The sequence below is a fragment of the Marmota marmota genome, unplaced genomic scaffold (assembly GCF_001458135.2).
Source record: "Marmota marmota marmota unplaced genomic scaffold, marMar, whole genome shotgun sequence".
Classification (NCBI taxonomy): Eukaryota; Metazoa; Chordata; class Mammalia; order Rodentia; family Sciuridae; genus Marmota; species Marmota marmota.
The window spans coordinates 21,721,729-21,742,639 of NW_026000185.1; the positions used below are offsets into that span (position 1 = coordinate 21,721,729).

A 20,911-nucleotide genomic window follows, 5' to 3' on the forward strand; every position below is an offset into this window, starting at 1 on the left:
CTCAGATCCACACACCCACTTGCAGGAAGTGAAGATCCCAGTCCTCACTAATTCCTTTTAATTTCCCCCCCTGCCGGCAGGACCAAAATAACATGTCTTAAAGGCCCTGCTTCCCCTTTGTCAACTCCCCAAGGCCCTGATCTCATCTCTTGTCACTTCTGACCTCCCACGTTCATCGTTCCCATCATCAGTTTCTCAAACATGCCCTTCTATCTCATGCCTCATGCCCCTTCTGCCTCATGCCCCTTCTGAAGCACCTCCTCCCCACTTGCAGTCTCCTGACTTAGGCTGCCTTCAAGGTTCAACTCGAGTGCTGCCTCCTCCAAGAAGCCTTCTTGGAAACTCACACCCTCCCAGCCCAGGTAAGACACCCTGTGGTCTCCGTACTCCCCTCTCATAGCAACCATTTTGCTATTTACCCATTTGCTTTCTCCACTGACCCCAGAATGGGGGCCTTGTGGTTTATGTTTTTTTTCTTCTACCTAGCAAAAGACTTTTATAATCGGCCTCAAATTAGGCTTTTTGAATAAATGATGAATAAATGAGCAAAGGAATGAATGAATGCCCACTCTGTGCTCCTCCTAGGGACCAGATGATCTACTCCTTGGCCTATAGGCTTCCTGGTCAGAAGTAAAGGGTTTATACCAGAGTTTCCATTAGTTCCCGAAGGGCTACATTGTTCTTCTCTCCTCTCTGAGATGATAGATATTTCAAGATCAAGGGGAGCACACCGTTAATGCAAAAGGGAAGTGCGAGAGGTGAGGCTGGTCGGGGGTTTGCACTCACCCAAGTAAAAACTGGCAAGCCAAAGAAGCGAGCCAGGTCATCTCTGATCAGAACAGCTCCTGATCAGCAATGCGTGGGCTACCTGGGTTCCCTTTTCTGATCATGATAGTTGTATTTTCCTCCCCCACCTCTGAGTCATACTGACAACTTCCCTCCATGCCTCTGGCCTCCTGACCACTTCTCTGCTCATTTCTTCCTCAGTACCTTTGTCCAGTGGTGCCTTCAGCAAGCCCAGGAGCTCAGAGCCCAACAGCTGACCTTCCAGTCATGAGCAGGACATGGACGGCTCTCCTGCTATTCCTGGGTGAGCATGGGCCCTGAGGAAGGGGGTCTCAGGAACCTGGGTCAGAGTGCTCCAGGCCCCCTGAACTGTGGGGATCAGGGTCTGAGTAGGGAGAGAGACTTGGCACTAGGGGGAGGTTGGTACGTAGGGATTGGGATCTGGAGTTTGTGGAGGGAAAGGATATTAAGGAACCAATTTTGGGAGAATTTGCTGCTGGAAGAGAGGTGAACCACATTGACAATTCAGAAGTAGAAGGAATCAATTTTGTGCTGTGTCCATAGTGCCCCTTCAGACCCCACATTTCCCTAGATTCTCCCTCATAGAAGCCTCAGAAGTAAGGGGTAGGGAAGGATTATATTTAGAGCTTGGGTATTGCTCTGTGGAACTGGAGAATTGAAACTTGACAATGGAACAATGGGTGAAGAGCCATCTGTATACTGTGCAAAAGAGAAAAGTGAGATGAATCTAGGAGCCCAGGAGGCCAGGGGACTCTGGGGTATTGGACCTAGAGAGTAGAGCAGGAAGTTGGGGCCCTGGAAAATGGGACTGAGCATCTGGGTGTGGTCGTCAGGCAGGAGGAAGACCCTTCTCTCCAAAGCTCTCTTCTCACTGTCTTCATCAGCTTCATCTCTTGGCTTCAACTTGGACACAGAGAAGGTGACAACCTTCCGTGTGGACAGTGCTGGGTTTGGACACAGCGTAGTCCAGTATGCCAACTCCTGGTGAGGACCGGTAGTGACTGACTTCTAGCTTTTTCATCAGCTCCTCTCCCCACACAGAGCCCTGTCCTTCCCCTTCTCACACTCCAGGGCATTATTTGCATACTTTCTCTCTATTGGGTGTGGCAACTTTTCCTAGTGATGAATGTTTGGTCTGAGAGTAGACACTGTCTTTTTTTTTTTTTTTTTTTTAAATAATTCATTTATTTATTCTTGTTTTAAAATTTCTATTGGTTCTTTTTAATTATACTTAGCATTAGGATTAATTTCAACACAATTAGAAAAGCACAGAGTATAACTTGCTCTAAATCAGTCCCCAATACTTCCTTTTCCTGCCCCACTGTCTTGCTTTTTCAATAATCACAGCTAACATTTATTGAGCACTTACTAAGTGCCAGGCATTTTAGCATGGATGTTATAGATGGGCACTAATTTAGTCCTCACCACAACCTTATAGGAATCAGCCATTCAACAAATATCTATTTAGCATCTACTATATATTTCAGGAGCAGGGTATATAACAGAGAATGAGTCAGACAAAAGTGCTGCCCTTGCAGAATTTAAATTGTTCTTAATCTCCATTTTATAGATGAAATCGAGGCTCAGGGAGGAGAGCAAACTTTCTGGAGTGGCCATCAGGCCCCAGCCAGGCACTCTTCACTACAGTGTTCTTTGTCTCTCCATAGGGTGGTGGTTGGAGCCCCAAAGGAGATAAAAGCTGACAACCAAACAGGTGGACTCTATAAGTGTGAATACAGCAGGGGCACATGTAAGCCCATCCACCTGCAGGGTGAGTCACTGCCCTTGCCTGGGATGCAGCACCAGGCTCCAATGCTCTGGGACCAGCGGAGAGCACAGGTGTTCCATTGGCCGGCTTCAGCTCTGTCTGCAGCCCCTCGACCTCAGACAGGAGGTTCCTATACCCTCAAGACCTTCCAGCCCATTGCACCCCTGCACTCCCTCAGCTCCTTCAAGACCTGGAAGCCTCCTTCACATGTTAGACCTCCTTGTCTCCCAAGTTGAGGGGATGTCTATCCATATCTTACTGTTCTTGAGGGTGAACATGCATGTGTCTGTCTCCTTAGTCCCTCCGGAGGCTGTGAATATGTCCTTAGGCCTGTCCCTGGCAATCACCACCAAGCCCTCCAAGTTGCTGGTGAGTTTCCCTGGGTCACAAAAGGGTCCTGAGGGAAGGAGTGGGGACCTGGGACTCCTGAGATTGGTGATCTTGTGGATGGTAGAAGTGCTGGGATAGGAGGGTGGGCAGGACAGGGACAGCTGCCCCCACTAGCCTTCTGTGTCCCCAGGCCTGTGGCCCCACTGTACATCATGCATGCAGAGAGAACATATATTTGAATGGGCTCTGCTTCCTGTTGGTCTCCCCCTCTGAGCAGGGCCAAAGGCTCCCAGCTGCTTTGCAGGGTGAGTTTTTGGTGATCTTTTGGGGAGCTCACATATATCCAACTGGGGGTGCATTGGGGTCAGAGATGCTTTTACCAGAGTGATAAGAAGGGGAGATCTAGAAAAAATTTTACTAGACAGTGTAGTGACTCCAAACATGGCTTCCCTGCTGGCTTTGAAACCCTGTCCCATCACCGTTCAACAGTACAACGTTTCCTATGTGACCTTACCCTCTGAGCTTTGGTTTTGTCATCTGCCAAATGGGGATAATAACACACCCCACACTGAAAGTAAGATAAGATGATCTGTGGCCAGAGTTTAGCACAGTACCTGACACAAGGGGAGAGCTCCATTAATGCAAACTGCTATTATGTTTAGAGAGAAGGGGATTCATTTTCCTCCAGTGTGCTCTGAGATAGATATAACCAATTGGTTTGTCCAGCAGTCTGGGAATGGTGGTAAGGGTGCAATCTAAGTTGTGTGTGTGTGTGTGTGTGTGTGTGTGTGTGCATGCACAAGGGCATGTGTTCATACAGGTTGAGGCATCGGGCTTGTCTTCTCTGGTGTTGATGGGGAATCCAAGATAAGGAGGCTAAACAGTGAATGAGCTTTTCAGACTTACCCATGTCAGACTGAGCCCACTCCCTGGTTTCACATTCACTCTGACGCCCTTGGAGAAAACTATATCTGACTACTGATGGGTGCCCCTTTTATCACCTCCTTGGGTGGAGACTCCACCCACAGGGGCCATCAGAACCCCCAGGATACCAGTCTTTCTATGGGAGACCTCCAGGGAAGAAAGGGGAAGCTGGGAGGCGGGAATGGAATGGGGGCCTCCCCTCCTGATCTGGAAGTTTCCTTTATCTGAGGACAGATTCCACATTTGCCCAGGAGAAAAGTAAGGGTGTATATTTAAGCTGAGAACAGAATAGGACCAGTGTGTAGCTGTGGCCAGGAATGATATTAAAAATAGTGAACAAAAGTACAGTTTAGCACTGACAAACAAGAACAAACACTGACCAGGGCTAGCACAGGCTTCTTTCCTTGCAAGAAGTTGGGGGTAGAGGGGAATAAGTGGGGTCAGGTCCAGGGGTAGGGGAGGCTCTCAGCTTCTTACCATCTGGATGGAAGGAACTTTCACTTTTCTGTTTTTTGATGGACGAGGCTGAAGCAGCTCAATCACAGTTGTAGCCTCTCTGAGACCTTAGGAAACTCAAGTGCTCCATTTATTATATTTATTTTTTAGTTTTTTAGGTAGACACAATATCTTTATTTATTTTTTTTATTTTTATGTGGTGCTGAGTTTTGAACCCAGGGCCCCGCACATGGGAGGCTAGCTCTCTACCACTGAGCCACAATCCCAGACCCCCCCTACTTTCTAACAAGGAGAGGACCAGTGTGTGGGGGCTGAACTCTGATTGTCAGACTGGAGTGAGGGGGAAGGTGTTGGGAAACTGAGTTCTTGTGACCAGAAAGCTAAGGTCATGGGTTCTTTGGAGAATCCACTGGAGGACCAGGGCCACCTCCTTCCCTAGAATGCCCAAGGCAGAATCAGGATATCGTGTTCCTGATTGATGGCTCAGGCAGCATCTCCAACACAAATTTTGCCACAATGATAAGATTCGTGAAGGCTGTGATGAGCCAGTTCCAGAGACCCAACACCCAGGTGAGCTCTTGGGAGAGGGGTGCAAGTCTGCTGGGCACTGCTTGGGGCAGGCTTGCTGGGGAAAGTCTGGGGACCTGGTGAAGCAGTCTCATACCCCAGCTCTATATGGTTCTCCCAGTTCTCTCTGATGCAGTTCTCCAGCAAATTCTTGGTACACTTCAATTTCAACAAATTCATCTCCAGTTCAGACCCTCTAACACTGTTGGATTCTGTACACCAGCTGAAAGGGTACACTCACACGGCCACAGCCATCCAAAAGGTCATGTGAGTCCAGACTTCTCCTACTTCCTTTCCCAAAGCATCCAGGTCTTCCTTTGAGCCTCATCTGCCTTCTCAAGAAAGGGCCAGGCAGAGACTGAAAATCTAGCCTGGGACCCCCTTGCCAAGTTGGGGACTCTTGAGTGGGACTGCAAGGGGCATGGCCTCCTTTTTACAAAGCCATCAAAGGCTGCTGTAGTTCTGTTCACAGGCCTCTGGACCCTCTTCTTTCCTGACAGAAACATACTGTTCACCACCCAAAGTGGGGCCCGCAAGGATGCCACCAAGATCCTGATTGTCATCACTGATGGGCAGAAGCAAGGGGACTACCTGGATTATAAGGATGTCATTCCCATGGCTGAGGCGGCAGGCATCATCCGTTATGCAATTGGGGTAGGGCATAGAGATGCTACCTACTACTACTCCCCGGCAGGCAACTTCCCTTTCAAGGGTAGAGATTCTACTGCCTTCTGGATTAAAACTCAGCTTGGGGACTCATGATCCTTTCCCTCAAATCTTTTGATGCTATCTGAGCCTTATTTTTCTCACCTGTGCTATAAGCCTGACGTGCAGTGTTCTTGGAAGAGATCAACACCCAGACATACAGGCATATTGTATTTCTTATTTTCATGGAGTTGGTCTTTTCTCTGGACAGGTTGGAGAGGCTTTTCAAATGATTAATTCCTGGAAAGAATTAAATGACATTGCATCGAGGCCTGCTCATGAATACATATTTAAAGTGGAGAACTTTGATGCTTTGAAGGATATTCAAAACCAGCTTCAGGAGAAGATCTTTGCCATTGAAGGTAAGTCAGAGATAGAGCTACTTGCTTCAGAAATCCTCATCCACAAGGGCTTTTCCTTCCTTCCTCCTTTTTTTTTTTTTTTTTTGTACTGGGGATTGAACCCAGGGCCTTATGCATACAAAGCAAGCACTTTATCAATTGAGCTATATTCCCAGCCTCTTTTCCTTTTTGAATCTAGATCCCCATGTCATGGGCAATAACCCTTGTTGTAGGTGTTGATTTCCAATCTTAGATTCTCCTAAGAATCCTTCCTGGACTTGGAAAGGCTGAATTTCTCCCTGAAATCCAAATATCATGCCTTCCCCAGGTACAGAGACCATAAGCAGTAGCTCTTTCGAAATGGAAATGTCCCAGGAGGGCTTCAGCGCTGTGTTCACACCTGTGAGTGGGGTCCCTTCAGGCTGACAAAGAAGGATGAGGAAGATTGGGAGGAGGGAAGGCAGAGGAGGAGTGGATGGTTGTGTAGAGCCAATGGCAGACTTTGTTTGGCTTAGGCTGCCCTCTTGCTTTGTTCTGCTCAGCCCTGGAATCTTTTCCTCCCAGGATGGACCAGTTCTGGGGACTGTGGGGAGCTTTAGCTGGTCTGGAGGTGCCTTCCTGTACCCGCCACATATGAACCCCACCTTCATCAACATGTCTCAGGAGAATGTGGACATGAGGGACTCTTACCTGGGTGAGAAAAGGCTGTGGTGGGGGACAGGTGGATGACAAGCTGTGGGAAGGGGAGGAGAAGCCTTAGTGCTGACTCTGGGCCCCCTCAGGTTACTCCAGTGAGCTGGCCCTTTGGAAAGGGGTGCACAGCCTTATCTTGGGGGCCCCTCGCCACCAGCACACTGGGAAGGTTGTCATCTTCACCCAGATATCCAGGCAATGGAGGCCAAAGGCTGAAGTCACAGGGACCCAGGTTGGTGTGGAGGGCCCGTGTTGGTGGAACATGAGGGCGGGCAGGGTGGCTAGGAGCAGGGAGCTGACAGGGCAGGTCCTGGTACCTGGGGAGAGGCAGGACCTGGCCCAGAAAGGAGGTGCCTCTGGCAGGGGCAGGCAAGATGACTTCAGACTCTCCTCCCAGGTCGGCTCTTATTTTGGGGCCTCCCTCTGCTCTGTGGATGTGGACAGCGATGGCAGCACCGATGTGGTCCTAATTGGGGCCCCCCATTACTACGAGCAGACCCGAGGAGGACAGGTGTCCGTGTGCCCCATGCCCAGGGGGGTGAGTGGTGATGGGACCTGGGCTGGGTGGGGCCCGGGTGTGAGGTGTGGATTGCCTGGATTGGACCTGGCACTGGTTTTTTTGTTCTGTAGAGGAGCAGGTGGCAGTGTGCGATCATTCTCCGTGGAGAGCGGGGCCATCCCTGGGGTCGCTTTGGAGCAGCTCTGACAGTGCTGGGAGATGTTAATGGGGACTATCTGACAGATGTGGCCGTTGGGGCCCCTGGAGAGGAGGAGAACCAGGGTGCTGTTTACTTATTTCATGGAACCTCAGGACTGGACATCAGTCCCTCCCACAGCCAGGTGAAGCACTATTTTTCCTGTCACTGTGACAGCTTCCTCTTTGCTTCTCCTCCTTTCACAATATCAACTGGAAAAATGTCCCCCTTTAGTACATTTTCCTCCCTGCCATAGTACTGGGCATATTGTGGAAGTGAGTAAAACCCGAAGAATTGAGGCATGGGAACACTCACTGCTGCACACCCTGCTTTGTATGGAGACTGGATGCTTGTGTAATTTGCAACTCAGGACTTTTAATCCCACAGAAGCTTTACCAGACTAGGCATTAGCAAACCCATATTCTTTCTTCTTCTTTTTTAACCTTTTTATTCATGCATTATGATTATGCATAGCAGTGGGATTCGTGTTACATGTTCATGCATGCACACACTAGAGCAGGATAATTTGGTCCCTTTAATTCCCGAGGACCTTCTCTTTCTTTTTCCTCCTCCTTCTCCCTGGTTCCTTTCCTCTACTCCACTGCTCTCCCTTATATTTTCGTGAGATCCCCCTCTACCTTGTTTCCTCCTTTTTCTTTCTAGCTTCCACATATGAGATAAAACATACAACCCTTGACTTTCTTAGTTTAGCAAACCCATTTTACAGATGTGACTTGACTTGTCCAAAGTTCATGGTGGACCAGGAATGACCATTAGGTTGGTTTGGGTCTTCCGACTTCTAGCCTAGTTCTCAGCCTTTCAGTGGCTCCTTGTTGCTCATGTAGCTGCCTCAGTCAGCCTGTCCACTCACCCCTCCATCTCACTGGATGCTGTCTGATTTTATTCCATTCCTGCCATCAGTGATCCTACCAAATGCCCATATAGGCAGGAACTTTTCACCCAGTGGAGCAAGAAGTCCCTGAGAAGAGAAAGCTGATTTCCTTGGCAAAAAAATCAAGAAAGCCCAAATTAAAAAACAGGTGAAGGATCTGGGTAAATGTTTCACCAAAGAAGACTTGAAAAAAAAAAAAAAAAAAAAGAGGGCGGTGGCCAATAAGCACATATTCACATCATTAGTCATCAGGCATCAGCAAACCAAAACCACAGTGAGGTACAACTTCATACCCATGAGAATGACTAGAATCAAGAAGGTCAATTGGTGAGGATGTGGAGAAATTGGTGCCCTCATTCACTGCTGGTGGTAATGTAAAGTGGTGCAGCTGCTTTGCAAAATAGTCTGACAGTTTCTCAGAAATGCTAGAGTTGCTCTATGACTCAAAAAATCCACTACTGGAAGAAATCCACACAAAAACTTGTACATGAGAATGTTCTTTGCAGCATTGTTCATAATAGCCCAAAGATGGAAACAATCCAAATGTCTATCTGCAGATGAATGGATAAATAAAATGTGGTATGCCCACTAGATAGAATATTATTCAGCCATAAAAGTAACAAGGTACTGACACATGCTACAACATGATGAATCTTGAAAACATTATATTTAGTGAAAGAAGGCAGTCACAGAGGACTATATATTACATGATTATATTTACATAAAATGAACAGAATAGGCAAATACAGAGAGACAGAAAGTAGCACAAAAAAGGTATCAAGGATGGTCCCTGTAGTTCTACTAATATCTATATATTGGTCAGGTTACTCACCTCTCTGTGCTCAGTTTCTCTTTGTAAAATGGTGATCATAAGAGAATCAGCTTCATATGGCTGCTGCTATGAGGGTGAGCATGATGGAGGGCTCATAAAAGGTGTTATACTCTTATAATCAGTTAATGTTGTAACTACTGTTAATACAGGTTCAGGAAGAGGGGTCTAAAGAAGAGGGTGAAAGACCTTGTGGAGAATAACCAGAAACTGCATTCAGTCCACACTAATTTGTTTAATTTCCGCTTGCTCAGAGGTATATCTGGGTAGATCCTTGATTACAAATATCACCTGGGTTCTACCTGAAAGGCCTGACTCCAAGAGGAAGCCTTTCTGAATTCACTGACCCACCAGGATTTCCCCTTCCTTCCACTCCATCACTTGTCTCATCACACACTTGATTGGACTGGCCTTGCCTTGTTCTCTGCTGGCTCCTACACTAACCCTGAGGACACAGCACTGGGGTCAGCTTTTCTGAGAGTTGAGGCCCTGAGCATTGACTTGATTGTGCTGTTTCTACCCCACTAGCCTTGCCATCCTTAGTAATTGGTAAGTTTCTCTTTTTATTTCATTATTTTTCTTAATAATTATTATTCTGCTAGTCCTCACAGTGCGAGAGATTTAAGGGGATTAGGATTGGGCATTACAACAGTAATGGAAATAAAGGGAAAAGAACCCACAGGAGTAATGCCCAGGCAGGTAGAATCTGGGTTGGGTGTGGCCACCCCCATCCCAACTCAGCCTCTCCTGTTCTTTGAAGAGATAGCAAAAGGTGCCTTGGGCTTGGAGGCAGATAGTCTGAGGTCTGGAATCAGCCTCCAAAAGGTCATGGGAATTTGGCACAATCCCCCAACCTCTCTCTTTTATTTGTGAAATGAAAGGTGAGACTAGATGGATTCTTGGTCACTTTTAACCTTGAGATTCATCAAAAAGTCACTGACTATTTATTGACCATACTCTACGTGCTGTTCTAAAAGCTATATGGATAAATTCATCTACGCTTATAATTAAACTTGCAAGTATTACTACTTCCTGTAGAAGATGGGGAAAACTGAGTTACATAAAGATTTGTGGAGAAGTTAGAATTGGAACCAGGGACTAACTGAATGAATGAATGAATAAATGAAACTCAGGTCAACAGCATAGCCTTCTAATCTCCACTTCTTTACTTCTTAGGAATTGTTTCTTTTCTTCAGTCATAATTTTCCCACTATAACCTCTTCTTTTTAGGCCCTTCTTGGTGACCTCTTTTCACATCTCACCCTTTCTATCTTTCACATTCATACCTCTTATTTTTTTTGTTGCTTATTTCCAACTTGTCCCATTACCCCATTTCACTCCATTTTCAGTTGCTACAACAAAATATCTGAGGCTGAATAATGTATTTAAAAAAAAGGCCCTTGGCTTCATCACATCATGGCAGATGGTGTCATGGTGGGAACACATGTGAGAAGTTGGGATTACATGGCAAGACAAGATGTCAGAGAGAATAAGGAGAGGGGATGGTCTTGTTCTTTTATAACAATTCTCTATGGAACTAATTGGGCCCACATAAGAACTACTTAATGATTTGAGAGGGCAATGCCCCAAAGACCCAGTTACTTTCCACTAGCCTCCACCTCTTAAAGGGTCTGCTGCACCAAGGACCAAGCCTCTAATAAAGGAACCCTTGGAGGACCAATCAAATCCATACTGTCTCCTCCTGACTCACCTTCTCTTCTAAATAGAGAATTGCAGGCTCTCAGTTCTCCCCCACACTCCAGTATTTTGGGCAGTCACTGAGTGGGGGTCAGGACCTCACTATGGATGGACTGGTGGACCTGGCTGTAGGGTCCCAGGGACAAGTGCTGCTGCTCAGGTAAGAACAGATTCCTTCCTCAGATATTCCCCATGTGGTCCTAGGTCCAGATCGGATACCTGCACCCCCGCCCCCCATTGCAGGTTGTGCTCCTAGGAGCCAAGGACCTGTTCTCAGCTTGATGTTCTGCCCATAGGACCAGACCTGTTCTCAGAGTGTGGGTGACCATACACTTCACACCTGCAGAGATCTCCAGGTCTGTGTTTGAGTGTCACGAGCAGGACTCCTCTGTCCAGGAACTGGGTGATGCTACTATCTGTCTTGATATTTATGGAACTCCCAAGAACCAACAAAGTGAGTCCTCTCCCTCTCTTACCCAGAACACCCTGACCTCTGGAGTTCTCCTGCCTAGGACTCCTGTCTCCTGCCTGACCTTTACCCACCTGGGGAGTTTCTGGTCCACTCAGCCCTCTGCATGCCCTGCTTTCCCTACAGATAACCTCCAAAGCTCTGTGACCATTGACTTAGCCCTTGACCCTGGTCACTTGAGTCCCCGTGCTATCTTCAAAGAGACAAATACCAGGACCCTTACTAGAGTCAAAGACCTTGGACTGAACAAGTACTGTGAATCTATGAAGTTGCTCCTTCCGGTGAGGGGTCCTCAGATGGATGCAGGGAGAGATGTGGGTAGAGGCCATTTGGAGGCTGGCAGCAGGCTGGTCAGATAAAGAAAGGGGCATAGAATCTAGCATGCAGATGGTGCTTCAAACATGTTAACTAAATGAGTGAAGGAATGAACAAGGTGGGCTGCAACTGCGAGAGGTTACACAATTGGATTTCAGGAAAGAGAAAAGGGCTGCTGAGAGAACTCAGGAGCTTCCTTCAGGCTGACTTTCAGGCATCCAGTGGGCACTTATTTATGGCTTTGCTTCTCTGAGACAAGCCCTGTCTAGGGGGACACAGCAGGGAACAAAGCAGCTATTGCTCACAGGAGGTTCTGGGTGGGGTGGGGGGAATTCCAAACCAAATAAGTTTCCAGATAATAGGTGTCAGGTTGTGAAAACTACTAGGAAGAAAGACAAAATCAGGAGGATGTCAGGGAGGCCTCTTGGAGGAGTGTAGTTTGAGAAGACATTGAGCAAATCAAGGGAGCCATGTGTGAATATTGGGCAAAGATTCTGCATGGTGGGGATAATAGCAACAAATACATACTGAGTGCAGATAGCTCTCATTATTACTCCGTTTACAGATGCACTTAGTAACTTTGCACAGTATTTTCTTTAACATCCTCCCTTCAATGTCCTCTAGTCCTGTGTGGAGGACTCATTGACTCCCATCATCTTGCGTCTCAACTTCTCTCTGGAGGGCAAGCCCATCCCTTCCTTCAGAGACCTCCGGCCTATTCTGGCTGCAGATGCTCAGACATACTTCACAGCTTCGGTGAGCCCTGGTGTTGGGGTCTCCCAGAGGGATAACACAGGATGGCCTCTGGATCTCTGGAAAATCCTGTGTTGTCTTTCTCTCAGCTCCCCTTTGAGAAGAACTGTGGGGCTGACCACATCTGCCAGGATGACCTTGGCATCACCTTTGACTTCTCAGGGTGAGCTTCCACCTGCTTGGGCCTGACCCTGGGCCCCAGCCTCACTCCCACAACCTGGGACTCCTGTCTTTGGTTCCCTAACGTTCCCACCTGGGATTAAGAACCTGTCACCTGTCTACTTTCCATCCTCCTACCCCACATTTTATCCCCAGAACATTTCTAGCCTCAGTCACAGAGTCATCCCCTCCTTCCACCCCAATAACCTAGCATGAAGACCTTGGTGGTGGGAAGTAACCTGGAGCTGAACGCAGAAGTAACAGTGTCAAATGACGGTGAAGATTCCTATGGAACCACAGTCACCTTCTTCTACCCAACAGGGCTGTCCTATCGACGTGTGTCAGGGGGCCAGGTATTCTTTCTGGGGATGGAAGAGGCTGGGAATCAGGATATACCTGTTCTAGGTTCAACGCTCAGGCTGGTTGGCCACTGCTTAGCAGCCTCTACTGGTCCAAGAGATCTGGGCTGATCTTGGTTAGATGGATATAGTTGTGCTGTTTGGGGTTTGTCCCTGTTCATGCCTGCCATATTTGACTTTGGTTATTTTTTGGTGGGGGTACTGGGGATTGAACCCAGAGGGACATAACCACTGAGCCACATCCCCAGCCCTTTTTATTTTTTTTTATTTTGAGACAGAATCTTGTTAAGTTGCTTAGAGCCTCACTAAGTTGCTGAGGCTGGCTTTGAACTTGTGATCCTCCTGCCTCAGCCTCCTGAGCTGCTGGGATCACAGGCATGTACTACCATGCCCAGCTGAACATTGCATTTTTAAGACCCTGACTATCAGAAATAAGTTCCTAGGAGGCTACTAGTATGGAGAGAGGGTAGCCTGCTTTAAATTTCTTTTATGCCTTACCATATCCTTATTTAAAGGAAAACCTATCTCAACCCTCAAGTATTTTAAAACATGGTTCTGTAGAAGAAAGAATTTCTTGATTACTTTGAATTGAATTACCAATTCAAAGTATTGCTATTAAAGGACTAGATAAGAAATATTTCAGTTTTGTGGACCAAACATTTTCTGTCCCAGCCACTCAATCCACTGCTGTAGAATGAGAGCAGACATTGATAAGAATATGTATATGAATGAGCAAAGCTAGGATCCAATAAAATTTTATTTATAAAAATAGGTGGTGGGCTACTCTTTGCCATTCTCTCTTCTAGAAGACAGAACTATGGCTATAGGGAGTCAAAGAGAAACAGATTTTTTTTTCAAAAAACAATTATTATGAGAAAATTTAAACATTTCCAAAGCAGTGAATAGTTCAACAAGTTTCCTAAAAACTTATCACCTAGATTCAATAATTATCAATATTTTGCTCAATTTGTTTCCTTTTGCTGAAAATATTTTAAAATAAATCCCATACGTTGAGTTCTTATTTTAGTCTGTAGTTCTGAAAAATGGGGACATCTTACATGACCCGAAAGCCATTATCTCACTCAAAAAAATGAATGATTCCTTGGTATTTAGACCATAGTCAAAGTTCCCTGATGGTCTCAAAAATGTCTTTTTGTGCCTGGTTTATTTGAACAAGGATCTAAACTAGGTCTGCACATTAAATTTGTTTGTCATGTTTGCTATGTTTCCTTAGTCTAACATTTCCAATAGGATCATTACTTTTTTTTTAACTGGTTCCAAGTTATTTTATCCTGAATTTATTTTTAATGCCAATGACAACAAAAGACCTCTTTTACCTGAGTCATTTTACAGAACAGAAAACATGATTTCCTGAAATGGCATTTTAGAGAACTTAAAGGAAAGCAGTATTTGACCTGAGAAAGATGGAATGCAAATCACTTTGTTCACTTAGGGAGGGCTCTTCCCATATTGTCCTGTCACTGAAAGTGTTTCTAGACATATCAACCAAAGGCAATATGTAGACCTTGTTATGTATGATTTTAGCAAATGAGTAGTGAAAAATACCTGGAGACTGTCCAAGAAAATGGAATGTGAAGTTCGTATTAAGTAGTTACTGTTAATTTTTCTGGGTGTGGTTTATTGGGGCTTGTGGTTATGTGGCCCTGTTGCTTTGGGCTTGTGGTGAGGTATCTACTTGTGGTAGACCCTGAAGTAAAGCTGGATAAAACCATATGAAGTCTGGAATGTGCTTTAAATTATTCAGAAAAAGAATAAATGGAATGAATTTAACAAAATCATGTTGTATTCATATATGAAGGTACAAAGGGAATTTCACCAAAGGAAGTTTAGTAGAGCAGAAGAGGGAGAATATTGGGAGGAATAAGAGGGGCAAAGGGAATTAAAATCAAATTCCTTGCATGCATGATTTTATCACAATGAACCCAAATACTACATATAATTTTAATGTTCTATTAAAAAATAAATTATTCAGGAAAAGAAGGTGAAGATAGCTGAATAAAACAAGTACCTTTGGAAATGACAATAAATAAAAAAGGAAAATTCTAATAATTAGAGATTTCTACCCTAGGAGGAAGTTTGCAGATAGAGTGTAGGGGATAACATGAAGGTAGATTGCTCATTTTGTTTTGTCTTATTTTTTTCTTTTGCTGAAATCTTTGAAAACAATACCCTGCCTCGTCCCTACATTAGAGTCTCTTTGAAATTCTAATAAATAAGCATCTTGTTGTTTTTTTTTTCCTTCCTGCCTACCTTTTTCTGAAATCAGCTGAAGCTGCGCCCCGTGCACTGGACATGTGACAGCACCCCAGCAGGGAGCCAGGGTACCTGGAGAACCAGCTGCAGCATCCACCACCTCATCTTCCGCGGGGGCACTAAGGTCAGCCTGGCTTCTGCACACCCCCTCCTCCCCTGCCTCCACCAGGCTTTACTCCTTTGTGACCTCCCTATTCCTTTCTCTTTCTCAGATCACCTTTTTGGCTACCTTTGATGTCTCCCCCAAAGCTGTGCTGGGAGACAGGCTGCTTCTGACAGCCAATGTGAGCAGGTGAGACAGGCTAGGCCCAGGGGCAGCACCCTTCTCACCCCCAGCCTCACATCCCATCCTCCTCCTTTGGGGCCTTTGGAAACTGGCATTTCATCTTTTTCCAGTGAGAATAACTCCCCCAGGACCAGCAAGACCACCTTCCAGCTGGAGCTCCCGGTGAAGTATGCTGTCTACCCTGTGATCAGCAGGTACCCCACTGAGACCTCAAAAGGGTTCTTCTCCATCTTCCTAATTGGGAGAAGGAAGTGGTTTTCACCTCAGCAGCAGGTGAACGTCTGCGTTATTTTAGGTTTTATCATTATCCTTTCAAGTGCTAGGTAAATCTTCTAGTAGTGCTTATTAATCAATGGTTGTTTATTGTGGGATAGATATGATATTATATCCTGCATTTAATAATTTAACAGAGCTTATAAGTCTCAGAACACTTTCCAAAAATCCTCAAGATTGTTTCTTGGGTGCATGTAATAATGATTTGTGTGCATGTCATAATGATCCCCACTATTATGTATAATTATAATGCACCAATGAAAATGTAGGAAAAATAAAAAAAATAAAATAATACCAAAAAAGAGATTTTTTAAAAAGATTCTCTTGGGTTCCCTAGGATATATGAGACAAGTCCCTGACTTTGAGGTTTTTTACAACCTTATTGAGTAGCAATGTTACCCTGATCCAAGCCAGAATCTCATCAAGGGCTGCTCTATGGTTCTGTACCCTAAGATGATATAGGTGTGTTAGTCAGTCTTTCCTCAATATAACAAACACCTGAGATAATCAACTTAAATATAAAAGATTAATTTTGTCTTACAGTTTTGGAGGTTCTAGTTCATGATCAGGTGGCCCTGTTGCTTTGGGCCTGTGATGAGGTATCACATCATGGCAGAAATGCTCACCTCATGGCAGAAAAGAAAGATACTGTGGTATCACAGTTCCCTTTAGGAGCAGGCCCCAAATGACCTAAAGACCTTTCATTAGGCCACACCCACCTCCTAAAGGCTCTACCACCTCCCAGAAGTGCCACATGGGCCTTTGGCAGACATTCAATATCCAAACCACAGTAGTGAGTTTCCAAGGGGAGACTAGGGCCTCCTGTAAGAGGTGGTCTCAGATAAATTTTGAAGGGTCTACAGCCTTGGTCTTGACCAACAGTGATTCTGAAAGGGGCTCTTGGCATTTGGGCAGGACACTTCTTTTCACAGAGCAGATTTATACCATAGGACTTTAGAATCCCCTCCCCCTTTGCCCTCCTGGTAAGAATAAGGATAGATGATCTGCCTGCTACAGAGATTGGATGTCAGGAAGAAGTTGGATAAAAGGATAGGGCCTTAAAATGCTGCTCAAGGGGATTAGATGAGGTGTTTAAAACTAAGAAGTAGCCAGTTTTTAAGCAGATAACTTCCTTCAACAAATGCCTTCCTAGTGTTTGCTATGTGGCAGGCACAGTGCTGTGGTTACTTTCTATAAATTCATTTGACCTTCAACAATAATCTATTGAGCTCATATGCATCATCAAAGCTAAATATAAGCCTCTGCTCTTATGGGACATGCCTCACTAACTGATCTCTTCCTGTTTAGAGTTTCACTTTCTCATTTGCACCTGCATGTTTGGGGGATCCCAGCCAGATGCATGCTGTGAACTCGTTTGCTGGGGTGTATACTGGGGTTCTCACACCTTCTTTCAGGGGACCCATAGGTGGGGTACACTATCATTATGTGTGACCCTACAGCTCAGCCACACTCTGCAGATGTGGCTCTGTGGGTGGGGACCCTCAAAGGGGGCCCCAGGCCCAGTCTGAAACATTTCTTGCAAAAGAAGAATGAAACTTAAATTAGGAATAGTGGGCTGGAATTTGGACTATGCAGGCAAAGGAGAGGTACCCAAGGAATGGAGCAGTGAGGGTCAGAGGTGAGACCAGCCATCATCCTGGCCAATGCATCTCTTGGCTTAGGCTCAAGTAGACCTTAGGAAGTATTGTGACAGTGAGAACCCTTGAAGAGTCTGTTGTTGGGACCCCTCACCCCAAGCCCCAGTTCAGGAAAAGCCAAGGAAACAGGAGAGAAGGGCCCTAGGGAAGGCCTGTGGGACTTCAGAAAGGGGCACAGTGCTTAGTAGGCACATGGCTGGCAGGGTCAGCTTGAGTCTCCCCCAATCTTTGCTGTGTCCTATATGCCCACCAGCATCCTATATGCTCATGAAGAACTGAAAGGAGAACTGTGGTGCAGAGAGGGGCAGGCTCTGGCTCCCACCCTCCCAGAAGCTAGTGGCATAACTGTTCTTTTCACTGCCACCCTGCTCAGTGCCCTGAGAAATCTCCTCTGTGGGCAACTCCTGCAAGTACTTTACACCCATGTCAAAGCTTGGCCCTACTCTCGAAACCATCCTTTATCCCAACTCAGATCTCATTCCAAGTCATGCTGAGGCCCCACTGACCACCTCTTTCATCATGCCAGATTCACAGCCTCCTCAGAAGACCACCATGGGTCTTCAAATTCACTCATGCCTTTTCTTTCTCCAGCCACGACCAATCCACCAAGTACCTCAACTTCTCAGCTTCAGAGGAGAAGGGAGGCAGTGTGGCCAAGCACAGATACCAGGCAAGTGGTGGAGACAAAGGAGGTTGGTCTAGAGAAGGAGCCCTGGAACTGGAGAGCCAGGAGGGATGAGAATCTGGCATGGGCTCTGCCCTCACTGCCTTCTGTGCAGGTGAATAACCTGGGACAAAGGGACCTGCCTGTCAGCATTGACTTCTGCGTGCCTGTGAATCTGAATGGAGTGGCTGTGTGGACAGAGGTGGAGGTCTCTCCCCTTCAGGTACCCAAAGACTGTGTTTGGTTCCTCCATTAATATCCCTTACCTGGATTACCTATTTTCCTCATGAGCTGCCAATGTCCCAACTGAGACTTTTTTTCATGTTTTCTCCCAGAACCCATCCATTCAGTGCTCTTCGGAGAGACTAGTTCCCACAGAGTCTGACTTCCTGACTCATATTCATAAGAATCCTGTGCTGGTGAGGTGGGCTCTGGGCTATTCGCCACTTTAGCCACATATCAGAGGAATTTAATTCAGGAATCCTGTTACATCAGATTCAGATGTGGATGTTTCCCTCTAATCATGTGGTTTAAGTCTGTCTTCTACCTTCAAACTCACCTTCCTATGGCCTGATACTATGTCTCTCTACCTAGGACTGTTCCATTGCTGGCTGCCTGAGGTTCCGCTGTGACATCCCCTCCTTCGGCATCCAGGAGGAGCTTGACTTCATCCTGAAGGGCAACCTCAGCTTTGGCTGGGTCAGCCAGGTGTGTAGGCCCCTTCCCTCAGATTCACATGGTACCTGATGGGTCTGTACCATGCCTTAGGCCAGATCATTTTCTGAACTCTGAGCTTCCCTCTCCAGATCCCCTCACCCTAACACTGTCTTGCAGACATTGCAGAAGAAGCTGTCAGTCATGAGTGTGGCTGAAATCACATTTGACAGATCTGTGTATGCCCAGCTTCCAGGACAGGAGGCATTTTTGAGAGCCCAGGTAGTGACTGTGGGGTAGGCAGTGGCCAGGCTGGTAAGAGGCTCCTGATACTAAATCTGTGCTGCTGGGTGGGGGGTTTGCAAGCTTAGAGGGAGGAGGGAGGAAGGTCCCTGGGCAAAACAGTTGCCCTGAAGAGTTTGAGTGTTCCTGCATCTCACCTCTTAGAGCAGGGCCTAGGGAAGGAGGGGAGGGATCTAAAGCCAGGAAAACTGGGTTGGGGTTGGGGGTTTCTGAGATTGCATGAGGCCCAATACTTTCTGATGGGTCACCTCTACTCCAGATGAAGACAGTGCTGGAGAAGAATGAGGTCTATGACCCTATCCCCCTCATTGTGGGCAGCTGTGTGGGAGGTCTGCTGCTACTGGCTCTCATCACTGCCACATTGTATAAGGCAAGTTTAAATCCACTCTAGCCATGAGGGTAAGAAAGAGCTCATTTTGGAGTTGGATGTGCATTCTCATTAAGTCGGTTCATATGAGAAATTCCCTCCCCTCATATTATCAGTCACCAATTTCGCCCCCCCCCATTTGTATCTTCCTGATTCTCAGATATCATCTCATCTCTCCCTTTCTTTTCTGCTCCTTTACCTTTCTAGTCTTTCCCTTTGCAGCAGAACATAACATAAAGCCATGAATACTTGGATTTGAATGTTGATACCACCATTAATTATTTCTTTGACTGTAGGAAAGTGCCTAGTCCACTGTAAGTCTTTACTTTTCTCATTGTGAAGCTGATTGTACTTATGGCTGACAGAATCTGGATCTAATTCTAAATGATAATGAGTACAAAGCTCCTTATGCTGTGCTTTGAACATAGTAGGAGTTCTACAAATGGTGATCCCTTCCTCTTCCCCATTTCACCACTTTTCCTTTCTCTTACTGGACTTCCTGATCTTCTCCACAGGTTGGCTTCTTCAAACGTCAATATAAGGAAATGATGGAGGAAGCAAATGGACAGCTTGTCCCAGAAAATGGAACATTAGACCCCCAAGATGCTCAGTGAAAAATGACTTCCTGTTCTCCTTTGGAACTATTCTCCCCGATAGGTTTTCTAGTTCCTCTTACTCTCACCTGTGTTGGGCCTAAGGGGGAAAGAACATTCCACACGAAGGAGGCTGGGATCAGGCTGCTTTCACTTTTTGGGAAAATGCAATATGTCTACCCAGAGTGTCTTGTCTGGGAAGTTTTATTCATCTTGTCAAGGCTCCAGCTGGAAACCCTGAGGACTGGGTCTCTGTCATGATCTAGAGGGCTTGGAATTTCTACCCAGAAATCCATGGACTATAGTCTCAGGTTCCAGTCTCCCTCCCTCCGCTAGCCACCAGTGATCTTTCTAAAATACAGAACTAAATGAGTCACTCATTCTCATCCATCGTCAGTGGCTCCCGTTACTTTTAGGATAATGTCTGAACTCTCATTTTGGTGTTAGACATCCCATTCCATTTCTAGAAGGTGGGCTTCATAGCACACAGCATGAGATGCTCTGTGTCTCCTTGTCATCCCCATTCTTAGTAAATTACTGTCATGTCAGTTCCTAGCTTTGTTTTGGGAATTTCAGTCCAGATTTCTCAAACTGAATTGGGAATGAAATGACTATACACTGGAATTCATAAAGCTGGCTTCTGGCATTGGTCAGCATTGATAACTGGGAGGGAGGGTATCCTCTCGGAAGGGATTCTGCCCCAGTGCTACTGAAGCTCAACCAGTTCCAGGTCCAAAGAGGCCTAAGCCACTCCCACTTTTTGAGGCCCCCAATATAATAAATGAAGAAATGCCAGAACATTTTTAAAAAGTGTGTTTTAAATGTTTGCATTAGTAAATTAAAACATGCACAAAAAGATGTATGTACCTTTAATGGAAAATATGTTAAAAGTCTAAAGTTCAGGCCTTTTATGGAGTAAGTCTTGGACATTAATGCCCATGGGTCCCTTTACCATGGTGGACTCTGGCCAGCCCTGAGACCTGGAGTCAGGCCAAGACAGTTAACCAGAATGGAGATTAGGACCGTCCCTATATTGAGGATAGATAACCTGACCTCTTACTCTACTCACTCTGTTCTCT

At 46.0% G+C, this 20,911-nt stretch overlaps 1 protein-coding gene across 2 annotated transcripts; it reads left to right on the forward strand.

Annotated features, from left to right (window-relative positions):
• Positions 1–223: 223 nt before the first annotated feature.
• Positions 224–20,630, forward strand: Itgax (integrin subunit alpha X). 2 transcript variants are annotated; one of them, XM_048789836.1, is made up of 31 exons: positions 224–362; positions 988–1,090; positions 1,692–1,791; positions 2,475–2,578; positions 2,874–2,944; positions 3,096–3,210; positions 4,725–4,855; positions 4,974–5,119; positions 5,353–5,506; positions 5,769–5,919; positions 6,227–6,300; positions 6,463–6,592; positions 6,681–6,823; positions 6,989–7,129; positions 7,222–7,431; positions 10,735–10,865; positions 11,002–11,159; positions 11,301–11,455; positions 12,114–12,245; positions 12,332–12,405; positions 12,613–12,754; positions 15,048–15,158; positions 15,247–15,326; positions 15,431–15,514; positions 17,843–17,921; positions 18,031–18,138; positions 18,251–18,334; positions 18,510–18,623; positions 18,750–18,851; positions 19,132–19,242; positions 19,755–20,630. In XM_048789836.1, exons 2-31 carry the CDS (start codon positions 1,054–1,056, stop codon positions 19,851–19,853), a joined length of 3,471 nt encoding a protein of 1,156 aa, XP_048645793.1. In that variant the 5' UTR covers positions 224–362; positions 988–1,053; the 3' UTR covers positions 19,854–20,630. The 2 variants fall into 2 exon arrangements, with proteins under 2 accessions (XP_048645793.1, XP_015346843.1); XM_015491357.2 differs by lacking the exon at positions 224–362 and having other exon boundaries at positions 926–1,090.
• The last annotated feature ends 281 nt before the right edge of the window (positions 20,631–20,911 follow it).

What these genes read in the sequence shown, in the direction of transcription:
- Itgax (XM_048789836.1), top strand. Translation starts at nt 1,054, where the DNA reads ATGAGCAGGACATGGACGGCTCTCCTGCTATTCCTGG. An exon ending in ATCACCTTTGACTTCTCAGG is followed by an intron (nt 12,406 to 12,612) that starts GTGAGCTTCCAC and finishes CCAATAACCTAG; the next exon opens with CATGAAGACCTTGGTGGTGG. An exon ending in TCTTCCGCGGGGGCACTAAG is followed by an intron (nt 15,159 to 15,246) that starts GTCAGCCTGGCT and finishes TCTCTTTCTCAG; the next exon opens with ATCACCTTTTTGGCTACCTT.